Source organism: Pongo pygmaeus, chromosome 3, assembly GCF_028885625.2.
Source record: "Pongo pygmaeus isolate AG05252 chromosome 3, NHGRI_mPonPyg2-v2.0_pri, whole genome shotgun sequence".
Classification (NCBI taxonomy): domain Eukaryota; kingdom Metazoa; phylum Chordata; class Mammalia; order Primates; family Hominidae; genus Pongo; species Pongo pygmaeus.
Window position 1 is genome coordinate 17006606 of NC_072376.2, and position 14311 is coordinate 17020916.

At 31.3% G+C, this 14311-nt stretch overlaps 1 protein-coding gene across 21 annotated transcripts in view; it reads right to left on the minus strand.

Annotated features, from left to right (window-relative positions):
• LCORL (ligand dependent nuclear receptor corepressor like) overlaps positions 1–14311 on the minus strand; it is a 180249-nt gene that overhangs the window by 119345 nt on the left and 46593 nt on the right. For 10 of the 21 annotated variants that reach the window (XM_054485834.2, XM_054485844.2, XM_054485839.2 and 7 more), the window contains exons 2-4: positions 11069–11134; positions 1221–1300; positions 144–273 (exon numbers count right to left, since the gene is read on the minus strand). In XM_054485834.2, the coding sequence (XP_054341809.1) occupies positions 144–273; positions 1221–1300; positions 11069–11134 (276 nt within the window). Of the gene's footprint in view, positions 1–134; positions 274–1220; positions 1301–11068; positions 11135–14311 lie in introns of those variants that run through there. The other 11 variants (XM_054485833.2, XM_054485838.2, XM_054485843.2 and 8 more) reach the window with 4 other exon arrangements.

Consider the following 14311-nt stretch of genomic DNA (forward strand, 5'->3'; position numbering starts at 1 on the left):
TAAAAATATAAAGAAAAATTAAGAATAAAGAAATAATAAAGAGTGAAGTAGAGAGACTGACATATAAAAAACTTTTGTGTAAAAAAATTCCAACATTTTACATCTCCATTCAAATTTTAAATGACAAAACATACCAATATTACCTTTCTTTCGAAAGAGTGCATTTAGGTAATTTTCTGCTTGGCATTCAATCTTATCAGTGTTGGACTGGCCCTGAGATGATAGCTCCTCTGTTGGTGTTGACTGTGAAGAATCAAGAGATGGTATACAATCCTAAAAGTATAAGAAAACAACAACATACAAAATCATTTTTTAATTCAAACATGGAATTCCATTAAAAATGACAAAAAATTAATGCTCTAAATGCTCATTTGTTCTACCCTTTAAATTGTATCAAATTAGATAGAGGGAACATAAAATTCAGAATAAGAGTCAGGAAAAAAGAAATAGCTCTGATAGAGAGTCAAAATAACCTTATTCCTTAGCAAAACTATAGTAAAAAAAAAAAAAAAAAAAAAAAGCATATGAAACATACTGGTGAATAAATTCACTATATTGGCATGCCAGTAATGCAATCCTATCAGAGAGTTTTAACAACAAAGCAGATGTGTTTACCCACTAATCTGACCAAAATTGGTACAGGTTCTCAAGTTTTCAATTCTTCTCAGCCCTTCTCACAACAGTAGAAAAGAAATCAGAATTTCCCATCACACAAGAAGATGCTGGTTGAATAGTTTATGCCCCGTATACAGCAGACACTTACATATTTCATCATTTACACAGGAGATAATTATGATATCCAAAAGACTTCAAGAGTAAGTGAAAGGCTAAAAACAGCACATTATTCCCCTACTATTAATTTCTAAGAAATCAGATTGTAGGGTGGTCTCAGACCAAAGTAGGCCTTCAAGCTCATCCCTCTATACCTAAATACAAAATAGACCTGAACTAAACTTAATGAGTCAGGGCAAGTAAGAGTAAGAAAGAAATGTGAAATAAATAAGTAAAAAAAAAAGATGAGTTTTCTAGGATTTTCACCTGCAAGTTAAGCTAAATGTTAGACTTCTAATATGACTTTAAAATACTATTTTCGTTTACCAAAATCAAATATTTAAACTTCCACTGTGAGTCACAAATTTTCAAAACAAATTAAGATTAAAAAAAAACTGTGTTACAATTGTGCATTAGTTTAAAGATAATTTCATAGCACTAAAACTTACACTGACTGCTTCTCTCTGTAGGTTACAAAATGAACATTTTTCATCCATAGACCAGTCAGTCAGCTCTTCTGGTTCACAGTCTTTAAAAGAGGGAAAAAATTCATTAAATATACTAACTTTATTAAAACAAATAAAATTACCACTCTCCACAGCAATGGCTCACATAATAATTTTTTAAAAAACTAACAGTAATGGGAGAACTAACTTTAAAATTAAACTCACAACATCTAGAAATAAACAGAGAAGGCTGTAAGGAGAGTAATCTGCACTATTATGGGATAAAATAGCAAGAACAATGAGCTGGTTATAAATTAACAATTTTCCAACAATAGGGTTTTAAATATCATCTAACTTTCTGAAAGATTCAACTTATCATTGTGCTTTAATTTTATTTTTGCTATGAAAGAAATCAGAACAAAGGGGGAGATATCTGGAGGAAATAAACTTTGCACACCATGAAAGACAACATAAAATAGAGAAATAGAAGAAAGCACTAGAAAAGCCCAGATTTCAGAAAATGGAATGATGCCCAAGAAAACAAGTAAAAGTCTATAGCTCAAAAGTCAGAACAGATTTTTATTAAATTGTAAAAAGACTTTGTTGCAAGAATTAAGAGTAAAAATCAGGTAAACAAATAAGGCATATTATTTAATATAAAACATGGATTTTTTTTTTCCAGAAGAATATTCCTTATAATCCAACTGTTGTAATATATTAGAGAATTTCTGGAAAACAAAAATAGTTCCTACTGAATTTTATGAAGGCATAGTAATATTGTCATCCTAAATATATCTGGCATAGACATGATTTTAAAACTTAACCCTTGCAGCAGAAACTCTCCCCAATTTCTATTCCCAAATAAATTCATATGCAGAACCTCAAACACAAAAACCATTATCATCTAAGGCAGCTATACTGTGACTAATTTGAAAAACACTGGTCTATCACTGCAATTTTCATACTTTTGAAATACATAATGAAGTTGAATACACGTCTCTGCTAAAATGCACAGAAAATAAAGTTTTTCTTTTTTTGGAATGCTAATGAATAAAAATACTAGTTAGGATCAGTAGTTAGGACTCCCCTAAATCAACTCAGAAACACTGATCAGAAAAGAAGATAATATGTTGGAATATAAAGAACATAATAACAACTCCCTTTAATTTCTGCAGTAGTATACAAATATATTACTAATATCTACATAAACTTGGACAGAGCAGGGAATGGGAATTAAGATGCGGTATAGGGTAATGGAAAGATAACTAGATTTGAAGTTTCTGAAAATGTGGGGTGGAATCTCACTTACTAGTTTAAGCTTTTCAAGCCACAAAGTTGGCTTGTATGTGAATAAGGATCACATCATCTAACTTATTTATGGATTGAATGAAAAAATGTAAAAATACTTTATAAACTATGAAGCACCATACAAAAGCCAGTTATAAACAAGACAGAATTACCAGTCATTATTTTTTAATCCTATATGATTGTACGTGTATTTAATATGGTCAGTTTGCAGAAAGATTTTAATTAAATTTTAATTAAGAAAACTGGTCACTTTCTGTAAAACCTGACAAATCAAAAAGTTTCAACATTCTATATAATTAAAAACCCAGCTCCTATAGAACTGTAGCTATGTAGGCTTACGTAGGTTTTAAACTTTCACCCCCTCACTAGGACAGAATCACCACATAACCTAAGAGGAACTTGGGACCTAATGCTCACGTGAAGATGTTATTCCCCACTCACAGCCTGAAGTCCAGCTGAACCAGATCACCCATAAGCGTGCAAAAGATTTTGGAGTTGTTTTGGAACTGTTGTGCCAAAAACATGATTCATATGCCAAGCATAACATAATTTTGATTGGTCAAGGAAATCTTACTGCCTTTTTTTTTTTAAAAAAAAAATCAGTGTCTCATTAAAGAATTTTTGGAAAATAGCTTGTAGGCTTCGGGAAGGGGTATTTTTAAAAAATAGTTGTACGGTTTCATAAAGTTTCAGTGATAAATATCCTCAATCGAGGGCCAACAATTTTAGATCAAGACAATTGCCAGTTGTAAGATAATATCAAGGCATGCTGAGATTGTCACTCATTTTAGATATTTTAGGAGTTCTTCAAGAAAATGTTAATTACAACAAATGCTTACACAGTCAAATAAATGGCAATGAATAATCAATTGAATATAAAGACCATTAAATTTTTCTGAATTCAAAATGTATAGCTTTATAGCTTTACTTACAAATATTTAATCACTCTTTCTATATTAACTTTTTATTTTAAACCAAAAAAATGATGTTTGGTGGGATAAATTTTTCTATATGGAAAAACAGCTTTTGAAAAATCAACTCTAGGCCAGATTTTCACCTTCCCCAGATTATCTTTCATGTCATTAAAAACTAAATAAATGCTGAAATAAAACATTCATTTTAATCTCTCAAACAACGAATAAGATACTCATCTCTAAAAGATGTTATCTCTCTTTTTGAAACTGTAATGCACAAACTCAAAAAAGGTTAAATTATATATCTTATAGAAATAGCTTCATTAGTAAAAGGTAACGTCATAATGAAAACTAACAGTCAATGAATGACAAAGATCAACCTTTCCACCATGGATATACACTCTTATAGTTAAAATCTGGCTTGAATCATTTTATCTAATCCAGATTTTGAAATAGGTGAACCCTAGTACTGAACTTTTTGTGGCTTTTCCACATACTCATGTGGTCTCGGTCAGGCAAGTTAACTTGAGTTTCAGATTCTTTGTTTGAAAAAGAGAATAATAATTGCATGTTAAAGCTGTGGTAAAAATTAAAGCACGTGTGAAACACCTCAACAGATGTAATTTTTATTTTCTTCTAAATAACCTCATTATTAATAATTTTTGAGTGTTTTAATGCTTTTTGGTCCCTTTATCCATAGGCTGTAAATTTAGCGTTTCCAAAGACAAAGTTCAGTGAAAAATGAAAAAGAAGACTACTGAGCTAGATTTTTCATGAAGATCATGAAACACTGGTTATAACTGTGCTGGTCTGAGGGAAAGATACTAATCAGTAGGCAATACAACTAAAAACTGATTTTTCATTATGAAATTATATATTAACTATATTGAAAAGTACAAAGGAGGAAAGAAAAATTCATAATCCCATCATCCGTAGACAATGATTAACATTTTGCTATAGATTCTTCTGGTTTATATTTTATGCTGCTTAAAAAACTAGGATCAGCTGGTTCATTGGGGAAAAAAATCAGTAAAATAAACCTCCAGCCAAATCTGGCTAGCCAATCAAGAAAAAAAGATAAAACACAAATTTTTAATATTAGAAATGAAAGACTGGCCATCACTACTGATCCTATGGGCATTATAAGGATAATAAAGGAATATTATGAACATCATGCTCACAAATTTGATAACTTTAAATAAAATGGACCAATTCCTCAGAAGACACAAACTACCAAATTTCACACAAGGTAAGACAGATAACCTCAACAGCCCTGTATCTATTAAAGAAATTAATAATTAAAAACCTTCTGAAACAGAAAGCACCAACCCAGATGATTTCCATACAATCTGTCTCTAAAAACAGCAGAAGGGAAATATGTCTTCACTCACTCTACGAATCCATCATTGTCCAAATATCAAACTCTGTCTGAATAGATACATCACCCAAGAAGATACATAGTGGCAACTAAGCATATGAAAAGATGCTGAATATCATGTCATTAGGGAACTGCAAATTAAGGCAATGAAATACCACTACATACCTGTTAGAATGGTTAAAATACAAAACACTGACATCAAATATTGGTGAGGATGTGCAGCAACAGGAACTTTCATCCATTGCTGGTGGGAATGCAAAATGGTACAGCTACCATTGAAGATACCCTTACAGTTTCTTACAAAACTGAACATAGTCTATCAATGATGCTCCTAAATATTTACCCAAATGAGTTGAAAAAATTTGTCCACAAAAAAATCTGCCTGTGAGTGTTTATAGCAGTCTTATTCTTAATAGCCAAATTTTGAAAGTGAGCAAGAGCAAGATGTGTTTCAACAGGTGAATGAACAAGCAAACTGTGGGTACATCTATACAAGGCAATATTATTCATCAATAAATAGACATGAAAAGTAATACAGGACCCTTAAATGCACATTTCTAAGTGAAAGAAGCAAATCTTTAGAAGCTACATACTGTATGATTCCAACTATATGACATTCTAAAAAAGACAAAACTTTAGAGACCAAAAAAGATTAGTGTTTGCCACAGGTTTGGGGAAGTGGGAGGTATGAGTAGGTAGAGTTTAGGAGACGTTTTTTGGCAGTGATATGCACTGTGTCTGATACTTAATGATGGATCAATGACACTATGCATCTGGCAAAACCCATAAAACTGAACAACACATAGAGCGACCCTAATGTAAACTGTGGAATTTTGTTAATAATAATTTATCAATTGGGTTCAATAAAATATGCTAATATACAGGGACCTGAAGGCAGAGGAAAGAGAGTACATGGAAACTCTCTGTACTTTCTACTCAATTTTTTCTGTAAATTTAAAATTGCTCTAAAATATTTTAGTTTAAAACATTAAAATCATATTATACCTTTATGCTTATTTACCACAAATATTTCCCATATTCAAAGTAATTTTTGGTTAAGTATAGTCCATCAAAAAGACGCACTACAATTTATTTAGCCAAATCCTATTACTGAATATTTAGCCTGTTTCTCCAGTCTTTGTATTACAAGCATTATGATGAATATACTCAGGTAAGTCTTTACTTCAGATAAGTATGTATCAAATATCAAGTTGGTGCAAAGGTAATCGCAGTTTCTGCCTTTAGTTTTAATTGCCATTTGCCATTACCTTTTCTTCTTTTCTTTTTTTTTTTTTTTTTTTTTTTCCACTCTGTCGCCCAGGCTGGAGTGCAGTGACACAATCTCGGCTCACTGCAACCTCTGCCTCCCAGGTTCAAGCGATTCTCCTGCCTCAGCCTCCTGAGCAGCTGGGATTACAGCCGCCCGCCATTACACCTGGCTAATTTTTGTATTTTTAGTAGAGATGGGGTTTCACCATGTTGGCCAGGCCGGTCTCAAGCTCCTGACCTCAAGTGATCTGCCTGCCTCAGCCTCCCAAAATGCTGAGATTACAGGCGTGAGGCACTGCATCCGGCCATTTGCCATTACTTTTTATTGACATTACTTTTTAACGTTAAAAGTAATGGCAAAAATCACGATTACATTTGCACCAACTTAAACATACATATTTGATAAGAGCTAATATAATTTGTAACTAAAAATAACATTAGGTTCTCTGGCTTTAATTGTATAATATAAATAATAATCAATTCATATTAGAAAACTACCAACTTCTGAGTAAATACTAGGCCATGAGTTCCTAGTAAGAAGAGATCTTACTTATGCACCTTTTATTCCTTATTGCTAATCACAGCATCTAACACAAAATAAGCATTCAAAATATTTCATCAGACAAATGTTATTAAAAAGTAGTTTTGTTGTCTCCATCATAGTGCTAACAGGTAGAAAACATGATATTAAGCCAAGTATATTAAATTTCAGTCAGTATTATAAGTCAGGGGTCAGCAAACCTTTTCCATAAACAGCCAAATAGTAAATATTTTAGGTTTTGCAAGCCATACAGTCTCTTTACAACTACTTAATTCCATCATTATAGTATAAAAGCAGCCATAGTCAGGGAATGAGTGAGACTATGTACAATAAAACTTTATTAACTGAAAAATTAAATTTGAACCTCATATAATTTTCATGAAATATTAACTTTTTTAACCATTAAAAAAATGTAAGAACCATTTTTAGTTCATAAGCCACTCAAAAACAGTCAACAAGCTGGATTTAGCCCACATGCTGTAACTTGCAAATCTTTGATACAAATAATGCCTTTGATATGTTGCCACACCTAGAGAAAAAACAGTAAGCATTTATCAGTTTCTACAGGCCTAATGCATTGAGGTTCATGCCACATACAATCTATCCATATTTTTGTAAATATACATAGTCAAGTATATAAAATCAGATGACCCCTTCCCCCAACCAGATGAAAGAAACTGGCCTACCAATAAGACATAAAAGATTAACTAAGGTAGGAAATGAGTAGTTTTTGATTAAAAAGTCCTATGACACCAGAAGTGCAGTTAGGGTAGATGGAGGAGCAAGACAGGCATAGAGTACTGGGAACTCTTCTAAAAGTACACAAATGTGTGAAGTTCGTGAATTCTTTGGAGACCTCACTCCAAAAAGAGAGAATAGTTATGCTTTCTTCATAAGGACAGTCATAAGACAAACTAAAGAAGATTTTGTTTCTAACAAATTAAAAATAAGCAGCACTCAAAAGTTTCTTTCAAAACCACTCAATCTGGAGGCGGTTGCGAATTAAATTCAAAAATTAAAATGTAAACCTCTCAAAACACTAGCGTGTAAGATAAAAAGTCTTTACCTTTAAAATGCTGTGCCAAAGTTGATTTTTAAGGTAGTAGGATGAACTTTAGAATATATTTTTCAAGAGAAAACAGTAGGTTTGCAAACTAAAAGTATAGTTAACTTAAATGTATATAATACGCATTTAATTTCATAACTAAAAAGAATTCAGGATAATATACAAGAATATACAAGAATTATATTATCCTGAAGGATGGCTGAAGAAACATCAAGCATGGGTTAAATTCTTGATTCTTTAGATTTTTCCTTTGTTCATTCGTAAACTCAGCAGAAAAACTGGTTAAACTAAAATTAGCATTGCTTAAATATTTCAGATAAAAATATTTAATTCAGTGCAAAACTATGTTAAAATAAGAAATGATTAAAATTAAGAGATTTCAGGGAAAAAAGCTCTCTTAAGCCACAAGAATAATAAAACACTGGAATGGGTACATTTTGGAGTCTCCACCCTTAAAGTCGTGTTGTGTATGGCTATCGTTCCATCTGACTGGTAATATATTGCTGGGATATCTTTCGTATGTACTTTCAGCTTTGTGATTCAAAACTGAATTACCCTGCTCAACATTAATAAAGATGAGCAGAAAACGTCTATCACCACTATCACTTCCTTAACTTAAAACATGTATTTATACAAAAGAGAGAAGGATCCTTAGAGATACTTTGTGTCTCAGTAGAATGGAAAGTACCATAGTACGGTGGAAAGTAACAACAGCACATAAAACTGACCAGACAGAAGATTCAGAAATAGCTCAATCAAAAACCAAAGTAGAAAATCTAAACCAACACTACTCATTTTGTAAATGAATTGTACTATAACATTTCAGATATATCTACAAAAATGTTCTCTCCTTGTGCTCTACATTTCCAAGCAAGCTATAAAACAGCTAATCTGTTTATGTGGTATTGCAATTACATCACGGATCAAAAGCTTCCAAGAGTATCTGAGCTACAGCCTTTGGAAGAGGAGGCTATAATAAATAACAAACAATATAACGTAAAACATAAAACTCTGAATACACAAGGTAGTATTTCTTGGAGTGGCAATCCGAGTTCCACGCTGCCTGTATCATGAGCAATAGAACATAACAGCTGCAAACCTGTACCCTACATTGCCAGACAGCAGCCAGGAGCCCAAGGGCTTCAATGAGCAATAAAGACACTTTTGAACACTGACTAGTTGCTACGAATACAAGGTTTAACGCCATATCCTTGTCTTCAAGGTTTGAGAACCTGAAAGGCCTTAAAGCTGTTGCAATACATTTAAGATAATCCACAAGTTCTCTAAAAACCTCATGGGAAAGACTGAAAACATGCTATGTTCCTATATTCTTGCAAGATCCCATTCCCATCCCAAGGACAGTTTAAGAAAACACAGGTTATATGTCAAAGAAAGTATTTATACATATGAGAACCCAAATAAAATTCTATTTCCTTTATGTTTCTGTAATTTATAATATTGGATAAAGTTCATCTGATATTCCACACTAGCATTACACATATAATATGATCAAAATGACTGGAAAAACTAATTGTTGGTAAAAATAGATAATGCTCTTAATTTAGTCAGCCATAGACCTCCCTTTCCAATACTGGTAAGAGTTTCAGTAAGAAAAATACAAAGTGTGCTATTTAAAAGTTTCATAATTTTCATATTTTAAAAATTATATAACACATGTTTGATTTTGGAAAAAGCCCCATATATAAAAGGAAACCAAAACTATCCATAATCCATACTTCAAATATAACCATGACAAACATTTTGGTGTATTTTCTTTCTAGTCCAAAATATACATACTTTTCTTTTTTTGTTTTTGTTTTGTTTACAAAAATAGAATGAGTCAATATACACTATACACTGCACTTGCTTTTCTTCAGTCTAACAATTCTTCCACGTCATTAATAAACTCAACAACATAACTGTTAATATCTGCATATATCTGAATTATAAATATAAAATAAATAGCCCTTTTTAAATACATAATAGCAAAAAAAAAAAAAAAACTAGAAACAGCTTTGAATGAACTATAATGAACAGCCTTATACAGAATACACCTTTTGCATACTTATTTGATTCTTTTCCTGTGATACCTAAAAATACAGTGTAGGTATGTGTTCTTTTAGGCTTTGAATATTTATTGATAAAACTGCTTCTTTTAGAATGGCTGTACTAGTAATACTTAGGAGCTCAAAATTGCATTAATACACAAAAAATCCTTTTCCCAACCATACTTTAAAAGCATTAGATTTTATCATTAAAAATTAATTACTTTCAATCTGACAGTAAACTTGTTCTTTGGCCTAAACTGTATAAAATATGATGGTAATTAAACAAAAAATTTATAAGCAGGATGTAACACTTTGGGAACACAATCTAAAATAATAAATTGTACTCAATATTTAAAATTTATATTAAGAAATTAAGAAAATCTCATAAGTTACTACTTAGTAATATCCCTTGGATATGATAGTTGAAAAAAAAATCAAAACAGGTCACGCCTAATAAGAAATGTGTTCACGTTAAGTTAAAAAAATTTTTAATTTATCAAATATTAGCATCGTTGCTACAATACCACTACCAAGGACACTTCTCCTTTGAACAATAGCAACAAAGGCTCTACTTATTTTTGAAAACTATGCCAGTGAAGAGCCAAGATTATATGTTAGAAATATGTTGACCTTAGAGGTTTAAGTGACTTAAGTGACTGCCAAACTCAGTAAAACTAGAAAAAATTAATCTCCTGACTTCTACTTAATGTTTTCTATAAATTTCTCATTTAAAAAATGTTTTACAACTCTAGCTCTTCAGATATTAGAAAGAGATGTCCTAACAAAAACAAATAAAAGGAAATCAATATATTAGTTCACTTAGCCATTGTTTCTTCCTTCCCAATATTCACGTGTTTCACTAAGAAAAATATTAAAAGAACAAACAAAAGTAAAAATTTGGGTGACAGCTTTTTAGAAAGCAATTATTCAATTGAACATTTACTTAAATTGAATCAATTAAATAATTCAATTCAAGGTTAATAATTTGATTAAGCAATTACCTAACTCAATTAATTTAATTAACATTTATTTATTTAAATCTTATTTAAGAGTAAGTTAGGGCATGGAATTTATAAAACAACAAAGATTAAATTACACCACTGACCCCCAAACAAGCTTTATTTTCTATTTTGATTTAGTATACAAAATTTTTTAAAAATATGGTATGTAATAAAAATATCTGGATTACTTTATTAATTTTAAAATATTTTCTAATTAAATGGGATCATAAATTCATGTTTAATATAAAGTTAGCATAGAACAACAATTTTTCATTTGTTAAATAGGATGGGAAATGACAACTTTTAAATAAAATTTTAAAAATTACCTTCAAATAAACTGAGGTCTCTTCGTAGCCGTGGTCCATAAAGCCCTTCTAAAATACTCTCAAAACCTGTGTTTTTAGAGAGAGAAAAGTATATTAACTACTAGAAAAGTTACATTTTACAATTTAAAGTCATAAACTCTGTATCAATCAGCAAATTAATTTAACATACCATAAGTATTTTTCCTCTAGCTGCATTAAGCTGAAGTAGGCAATATACAACATAACAGTCACACAATGACTACCAGAAATTACATGACTGTAAAGAAACTAAAATATCAAAATGGAAATATTCACTACTAAAACAACTAAACAACTTTATCATTTATAAGTATTCCTGGGTAAAATATTATGGGCAGATTTTGTATGTAATAATCTTGCAGAGAGGGGAAGAATAATTAGAAGACACATATTATAATTGTTTATGTTTGTTTTAAAAAAGTATGAAAAATAGCATCTTTAACATCAATTACAAGAATGAGTAAATGAGGGTCGATAGGGAGAAATCTTTCTGTTAAACATATGATGTATAAAATTTAAACCTACTTGTAAAAATTAAAACACAACAATTTGGTCATTGCTATAGATTGCCCTAAATTTTAGGTAAAAAAAATTACTGAAAATCTTACCAAGTTAACAAAACCCTAGTTTATTAACTTCCCAAGTATTCCACTTTCTGGACATACTAGTTTTAAGATTTTACAATTTTCAACTTTGAAGTCTGTAACATATTTAATTTTAAGCAACAATCAACTACAGACATCCAAAAAAAAAAAAATATGATCCTGATGGCAAAATAATTGAGAAGCTAAGAAAAGGAAATAATGTAAGCCATGTGTGGATTTGGGAGGAAAAAACTAAACATGGCATGATAGACCCTATAAATCAAAGAAAAAGTAGATTTTTCTCAGTGGTATTCCTAAATTGTAAAACATTATTAATACTTCTACAGAAATATTTCATAAGTTATAAGATGCTTTTGAAAAACATTAACATCTCCAAAAATCAAGACTCATCTTAGAATCTACTGTCATAGTAAAAAACTAGCCAGTTTTTCATTTAATAAAACATGAACTACTGATGCATCCTACAACTAACAATGTCTTAGATTTCACAAAGTAAGGTAGCTATCATGATACTTGGTAAATATGTAATGAAATAAAATCTTTTGTGAAATGACGGTACTAGTTCCCATGAGTAGAAATTTCCTGGTAAAAAAGTGAATGAACTACCTACTGCTCGAGCAAGCTATCCTACTGGGTAGAGACTCAAATCCTTCTATAGAAGGGTTATTCTATTTTAGAGTAGAAGATACTCTATTTTTCTGTCATCAACGTGCTTCAAAAATATTACTGCACTTGTGAGCATGTGTTGCTGATAACATAGTTCCTAAGACTGATCAAAAGTGTATTAGTTGGTCTCATTATAGTCTTCATGCTACTATCTCTCTTCTGCATTTTATGTCTCTTTAGCTTTCTTTACTGCATTTTAGTTAATTTCTTCTACTATCTATTCCACTTCATGAAATTCTTATGGTTCAATCTGCTGACAAATACATCTTTTTGTTTAAAAAAAGTCAACTTTATTGAGGTATAATTTTCATATAATACAAGGTATCCATTTTAAAAATAAAGTTCAGTAACTTCTGAAAATCCATACTTTCATTTTGCCAAGAACACAACCAAGACAGAAACTATTTCCATCAACTCGAATGGTACCCTTGTACCCTTCTGAGTAATCACCTGGAACATCCTAAAGCCCATTCCAAAGCATCTTTTCTCCTGTAATGGTTTTATTTGGTTTTGGTAACAGAGTAATGCTGGCCTCATAAAGCAAACTGGGAAATGATCCAAACTTCACCATTTTTTGAGTTTGTGTATTATAATATTTATTAATTATTAATCAGACTTGGAGCTCTCTTTGTGGTAAAATTTTAATCATAAGCCCAGTTTTTTAAAAATCAATAAAAACTAGGCTATCGATTTCTTATTAATTCAGTTTTGGTAATTTGTATAAATTACAGCACTTATTGGCAAAAAGTTGCTCAAAAGGTTCTTTTAACACCTTTTACCATCTGAAGAATCTGTAGTTGTGTCCCTCTTTCATTCCTGATATCAGTTTAGGTATCTTCTCTCCTTTTTCACTGATTACTTGACTAAAAATTGAGTAATTTTATTGATCTTTTTACAAAAGATCAGCTTTTGGTTTCAATTATTTTCTTTCTTGATCACTCATTTTCTATGTTTTTCATTTCTGCCCTTTCCTCTTTATATCCTTCTTTCCAATAATTTTTTATTTTCACTGAAACTTATTTTTCTAAGTTTTTAAGGTGGAAGCCTAGATCACTGGTTTGAGACCTTTGTTCTTTTCCAATAAAAGCATTTAAAACTATAAATTCCCCTCTATTCACTACAATAGCTCTATCCCATAAACCGTGATATACTGTCTTTATTTTCATTTAGTTCAAATTGTTTATAATTTCCCTTATGATGTCTTATTTTACCCATAGGATATAAATGTGTTGCTTAATTTCAAATATTTAGGTATTATTCAGAAATCTTTCTCTTTGCTGAATTCTTTTTTTTGTTTTTTTTGAGACAGAGTCTTGCTCTGTCACTCAGGCTGGAGTGCAGTGGCGTGATCTCGGCTCATTGCAACCTCCACCTCCTGGGTACATGCGAATTCTCCTGCCTCAGCCTCTCAAGGAGCTAGGACTAAAGGCACAAGCCATCACGCCCGGCTATTTTTGTATTTTTAGTAGAGATGAGGTTTTCACCATGTTGGCCAGGCTGGTCTCAAACTCCTGAACTCAGGTGATCCATCCGTCTCAGCCTCCCAAAGTGCTGCGATTACAGACGCGAACCACTGGGCCCAGCCTGTTATTGAAATGTACAAGATTCTCTGTGGTTGTAAAACATGTAAGATTACAGTCATTGTGAATTTCCTGACACTGAATTTATGGATAGCATATGATCTACACTGGTGAATATTCCATGTAACATGGAAAAGAATGTGTATCTGTAGTTACTGGAAGGAATGTACTATAAATGTTAATTAGGATTTAGCTGATTGATAATCTTCTTGGGGTCTTTTATCTCTCATGATTTTCTGTCCTTTCTCCTTTTCTGCCAATTTTGATGCTCTGTTATTGGGTACATTTATATTGCATATTTTTATGTCCCCTTTGTGAATTGATATCATCATTATAAAATGCTCCTCCTTGTCCTTGTTCTGAATTCTATTGTG